This window comes from Bubalus kerabau, chromosome 4, assembly GCF_029407905.1.
Source record: "Bubalus kerabau isolate K-KA32 ecotype Philippines breed swamp buffalo chromosome 4, PCC_UOA_SB_1v2, whole genome shotgun sequence".
NCBI lineage: Eukaryota > Metazoa > Chordata > Mammalia > Artiodactyla > Bovidae > Bubalus > Bubalus kerabau.
The window spans coordinates 161,061,062-161,067,061 of NC_073627.1; the positions used below are offsets into that span (position 1 = coordinate 161,061,062).

The 6,000-nt window shown below is 34.3% G+C and overlaps 1 protein-coding gene across 1 annotated transcript in view; it reads left to right on the forward strand.

Annotated features, from left to right (window-relative positions):
- The window catches only part of SMC2 (structural maintenance of chromosomes 2), a 50,607-nt gene extending 45,367 nt beyond the window's left edge, over positions 1-5,240 (forward strand). The window contains exons 24-25 of the mRNA XM_055579187.1: positions 2,281-2,428; positions 3,301-5,240. Coding sequence (XP_055435162.1) covers positions 2,281-2,428; positions 3,301-3,459 — 307 coding nt within the window. The 3' untranslated portion in view covers positions 3,460-5,240. The remainder of the gene's footprint in view (positions 1-2,280; positions 2,429-3,300) is intronic.
- Positions 5,241-6,000: the final 760 nt, after the last annotated feature.

Genomic DNA, 6,000 nt, shown 5'->3' on the forward strand with positions numbered 1-6,000 from the left:
TATTAAAGTTAAACTTAGAAAGAGCTTCAGTGACCTGTGGGGTGATATTGAGTACTCTGACATACATATTATTGGAATTTCAAAGAGAGGAAGAGGTAAAACAAGATACTTGAAGAAATAACAGCCCAGATTTTCCAGATTTGATGAGTTCTGTAAATCCACATACTTGATTTCTGTGAACCCCAGGTAGGATAAGGGGTGGCCAGATGTTAAAGAATCTGCCTGTAATGCAGGAGAGCTGGGTTGATCACTGGGTCAGGAAAATCCCTTGGAAAAGGAATGGCTACCCACTCCAGTATTCTTGCTTGGAGAATTCCATGGACAGAGGAGCCTGGCGGGTTGCAGTCCATGGGGATGGCAAAGAATCAGATACCACTGGGCAACTAACACTTAACACTTTGCTTTCACACATAGGATAAATGTATGCACTCGCTTCCTACACATACAGTAACACAGCAAAGCATGTCATACATAGTTGCTGAAAACCAGCATTAGGAGAAAAAAAAATCCTAAAAGCAGCCAGAGGTAAAAAGGCACATTAAATGCCAAGAAACAAAGATAAGAATGACTTTAGACTTCTTGTCAAAAACTATGCAAGCCAGAAATCTGGAACAATATCTATAAAGTGCTAAAAGAAAAACGTGATAACCTAGAATTCTCTATGTAGAAACATTCTTCATATTGAAGGCAATATATTTTTGCAGAAAAACAAAAGGTGGGCATTTAATTCCAGTAGAGCTGTATAAGTTAAAGGAAGTTCTCTTGTGAAAGGAAAATAGTACCAAATAGAAACTTGGGTCTACATGACAATGAAGAGTACTGGAAATAGTATGTTCTGGACTTCAGGAAAGTTTCTCCAGCCTTACACAGTGATTCAGACAGCATACTGAGAGAAACTTTAAAAGATCATTTTGCCTCACTCCTTCACGGCAGAGAGCCAAATGATTAAAAACCCCTGAGAGAAAATTGTGAATATTCATATAGTTGAAGATGTGTATTAATTTTGTATTTTCCCCCTGCAGGATGTACAGTCCATACTACTTGATTGTTCTCATGTGCTCTTTGCTGTCATGGAACTCTTCTCCTTTGGATGTAGAAAATACTAAGATCTGTTCATTTCTCTTATGAGATCTTTTGTCATTTTTATGAATAGAATAGCAGTCCACTCTTTATTTTTCACTATTGATAAAATTCCTAAATGTTCTAAGAGTCAAAAAAGACAGCTTCTGCTTCCTGGTCAATCATAATTGAATTCCACAGTACAGATCCCAACATCTTTAATTGTTTTTGCCAAAGTCCTCGAAAAACTTTTTGAGGAAAATAGAGAATATTTGCTTATTTTCTTACTGGAACCTAAAAGTTATTTCCATAATTAAGACAATATAAACTTATTTTCAGATATACCACAGTCTAGCATAGTAGTTTAACTCTTGGTGAGCCTTTTTTTTTTTTTTTTTTTTTTTTCCTTCCTGAATGAGTAAGTTGAAAGCTCAATGCCTTAAATATTCGGCCCAGAGAAAGCCATTGAAAAGTAGTTTTAGGTCGCTTTAATGACCTCAGCTACCCTGTTCAGCTTGCTTTTTATTTTACTGTTTCCTTTCCTTTGCTAGAAAATTTGGTTTCACCTTCCTAGACCCCCTCTTCTTCTACACACATTTTTCCCCCACTTACATGTTTCTTAATAAATACCCTATTGGAATACAGTAAGCATTAGACTGTTTAGTGCCGCATGCTAGAAGATATTTGAAGTTACAGAGTTAAGTGTGTTACAGCTGTTACTGTAATTTTAATTCTATTTTTAAATAATTATAAGTTTTACAGTAAATAAAGATTTTTAATGAAATGCTTAAGAAAAAATATTATGAGATGTATTATATTTCTTCATACCAGATTAGAACAAAATCCGTTACAATTAAAAGGGATATAAAAGAACTGAAAAAGAGTTTTGGGGAAGGAAAGGAAAAACTATTAACACTAATATGATGTTTCTTAAGATTAGATGCTAAATTTAACATTCTAATTATCTGACAAGAAGAACATATAACTGTTCTATTCAAAATAACGCTCATTGAAGAGAGGGAAGAATGGAAAGCTAAACTAAAAGAAATACTTTAATACAACAAAAGTTTTCAAGTTTGAAACTTGATTCTTTTTTCTATAACTATCTTCAGCTAAATCAGCACTATTCATAATAATAGGATAGCAGATTTGCTTCAGCGCTTTGGTAAAAAGTGGTAAAATCAAGTTTTGATGGTATTTCTTTCGGCCTTCTTTTCTCAGGTCTTTAGTGGCTCTGTCATTAATCCTGTCCATGCTCCTTTTCAAACCTGCCCCAATCTACATCCTGGATGAGGTCGATGCAGCCCTGGATCTTTCTCATACTCAGAATATTGGACATATGCTACGTACTCATTTCACACATTCTCAGGTAAGAACCAAAAAGAGCCTCAGAATAGTTCTAGGATTTGTTTTTCTAAAACTATTCTTTAGTAGTGGTCAATATATATAAGGAATTTAGGATTGAGGAATACCAAGGTGTTGTATATCTCTTTAAATATATAATTCTATTCAAATGGTTCCAGAAGGAAAGAGGCTTTCATCTCTTATTAAAGAAAGAGCCTGGAATTATAATTGCAGTTTATAGCATGAAGAGGAATCTATTTTTTTTTTTGTCACTTGGAATTATTTAGGTTAATTATTTTCTCTAGCTAGCTGCGAGAAGATGCACAGTCAAAACAAGACTGTTTCAAAGATGTGCTGGGAAAATATATCAGAAAGTCATGTGTCTCTTGATGGATACTCTTCATTCCTCCTAAAATGCAGAGAAAAACCCTTGAAGCTAAAAACAGTTTTTTATTGAACTGTTGCTGTAGTAACTAGGGCTACCAAATAGATACAGCATTGAACAACTCTGGGGGGCTTCTCTTACAGTTATCATAGATTCTGTATTTATTATGGCAGGTTTTTAGCAGATAACAGTGGCATTTAGAACTAGCCAGTTGATAGCCAATAAGACAGTTGATACTAACTGGAGAAGATAGCAACAAACAGTAAACCAGCAGGAAATAGTAACTTGGGTAATGAAGTACTCACAGTAAAATTAAGAGACTCCTAAAACTGCATATGGAAAGAATTCATTTAGGTGCCTAATTGTAACTATTTGTTATGTGCATTTGCTTGGAGCCCAGCAGTTAAAGAGATAGCAAGATCAAATTTTTTCCAGATGATTCTTAACTGCAGTATAAAAAGAGCGAACTTCAAGGATGCTACAAATTTTTCTGTTTTCCTTTTTCCCTTAAGTTCATTGTGGTATCCCTAAAAGAAGGTATGTTCAACAACGCAAACGTCCTTTTCAAAACCAAGTTTGTGGATGGTGTTTCCACAGTAGCCAGATTTACTCAGTGTCAAAACGGAAAAGTTCCAAAGGAAAACGAATCCAAGTCAAAAAGACCCAAATGATCACACATGAAGTTAGAAATAAAGATTCACTCCTTCACCTTGACCTCTTTTTTAAATATACACTTTATAAGAACTTGGGATTCATGTTGTATATATAAAAATTTAATATTGTTACCTAACCCATTTTCTCTTCCTTATATAATCACTTATAACTGAGTATAAATTCCTCTTTTCTGAATCAGTGTTAACTATGGTCCAATTACTGTAAGTGTGATTTCATGTATGTCACCAAGTGTTTTTTATTACACAAGTCTTTTCTATATTAGGGAGCCTGAGATACATAGTTGGTGGTAAATTTTGTATGTAAGAGCAAAATTACCAAGAAGCAGATGAAATTAAATTACAGAATAAATATAGCTGATAATCAGCTTTTAATAGCTAATTCCTAAGGTAATATTAGTGTTTTCTGTTGCTAATAATGTCGTTCAGGTAAGGAAGAATCAAGTAGCAAGTAGCTGGACCAACAGAGGGAACACAAAGAAAGCTGTTAGGCATGCCTTGAGCTATTTGTGTTTAGTTCCTTGAGGACAGTGCCAGGTCTCTGATTTAGACTCAAATAGAAAGCAGATCTTAAAAAGATTCCTGTTATTTTAATGATGTTTGAATACCATATTATACTTAGTAATTGGTCTGTGCAGTCTTTTTTTTTTAATCTTTATGAGTATTTTAATAAGAGCTTGGGAGAAAGGTATCCTCTGCATGCTGCTCTCTGCTGCAGGTTTATCTGAAGTCTCCTAATACGGTCAGAGATTTTGTTAGCCTTTTCATAATCCAGTCAATAATAGTCTGTTGGTGAGTGAGAATATAGGAGCCAGCAGACTAAACCAAATTAATCTTTTTTTCTTTTAGTCCGATACATATGTAAATAGAGTCATCTGTTCTACCAAAAGGACTTAAAATTTGATGACTATTTCTTAGTGTCCTCTGTTTTCCAATTCAAAACCATGAATTTCCTTTTAAGATTTCAAAAGATGGCGCTAACAAACAGCATAAGAATACTATTGATAAGATTCTTAGTATCTCTTAGTTTATCCCTAGAACCATGTATTCCAAACTCCAAATCTTGAAAGTTCTGACGTGATTTAACCTGACCTCAGGTATGTTATTTTGGCCCCACATTTCTTCTTACTACTTGAGTTTTTGTTCCTTTTTGGTATCCTTTTCCTAGTAGATGCTCATACTTCCTGGCCTTGGGTTTAATATTTCTCATCCTTCATCCTCATACATAGCTGAGGATGTCAGGTAACACCCAGGTAACTGATACTGTGGGGCACATTGGAAAGATTGAATATGGAATTAGTTCTGTCCTCTGTTGGAGGAGGAGACAAAGCTATAAATGCTGAGTTACAGGAAGGTCCAGTATTGTATACAGTAGACATAAGTGTGGTGGTGGTGATGGTTTAGTCACTAAGTCGTGTCCAACTGTTGTGACCCCACAAACTGTAGCCCATCAATTTCATGAGATTTCTTTCCAAATGTATTGCAAATTGTTTGCCAAAAAGAATTAATTCACACTGTTAATATAGTATACCTGTTGACTCCAAACTGGTCAGCAGTGGCTGTTAATTATAATTTAATTTACTAGTTATAAAATGATATTTAATTTCTATATTAATTATAATTTTGTAAGTAATTAGTAGGATTGACTATTTTACCATATGTGCTAATTTTCTTTCCTCTGCCAACAAATTTTCTATTTGTTTGCTTTTCCAGTTTTTGTCTATGTATATAATCTTGCTTTTTGATGGAAATCCTCTAATGTATTAAACTTTTGTGAGTAATGTTGTCATTATTCTTTAATTAGAGGGAACACATTAAGGGGAATGGGAACATTTGTTTCACAGTAATATGAGTAACTAGTATTTGAGCTTTTTCTATACATCAGACACTGTATTCATTCATGTTTTCACACTTAATTCTCATAATAGTCCAGTGAGGTAAATACTGTTATCATTAGCACTATATAACTGAGGAAACTCAATTGAGCCACGAGGTTAAGAAACTTGCCCACTGTGTTAATACAGTTAGTGACTAGCAGAGCCAAAATACAGATCTTACTGTTAGTCTCCAGAACCTATTTATACACTACCTCTCTGATAGCTTGAACATCTGCATTTGTTATACATAGTAAATTTACAAGATGTTTGGATGACTAATATATACCATGTTGAAACTTAGAGAAAAACCTCAAACATTCGAAGAAAGGATTCCTTGCATTTTTGTTATTGGAGTTTTCAGGTATGTTAACAGCAAATTCCAAAGCAAAGATGAGAGAATCCCTCTTCTACAATATATGGTGGAGTAATTTAACAGGCCAGCCTCCCACAGTCATGTCATTTGCAAATTAAGGAAGTTGCTTCTTTTTTAATCTGTTACCTTTTTTATTCTCCTGCCTTATCTCACTGGCTTGAACTTTCAGCTCCACATTGTATGTAAGAGTGATGCGAGCTGGCATATTTGCCTTTTTCTCAGAATTAGAAAATAGAGGGTACAAAATCAACAATTTATAAGAGAAAAATAAGAGAAAAATCGATGAAATCA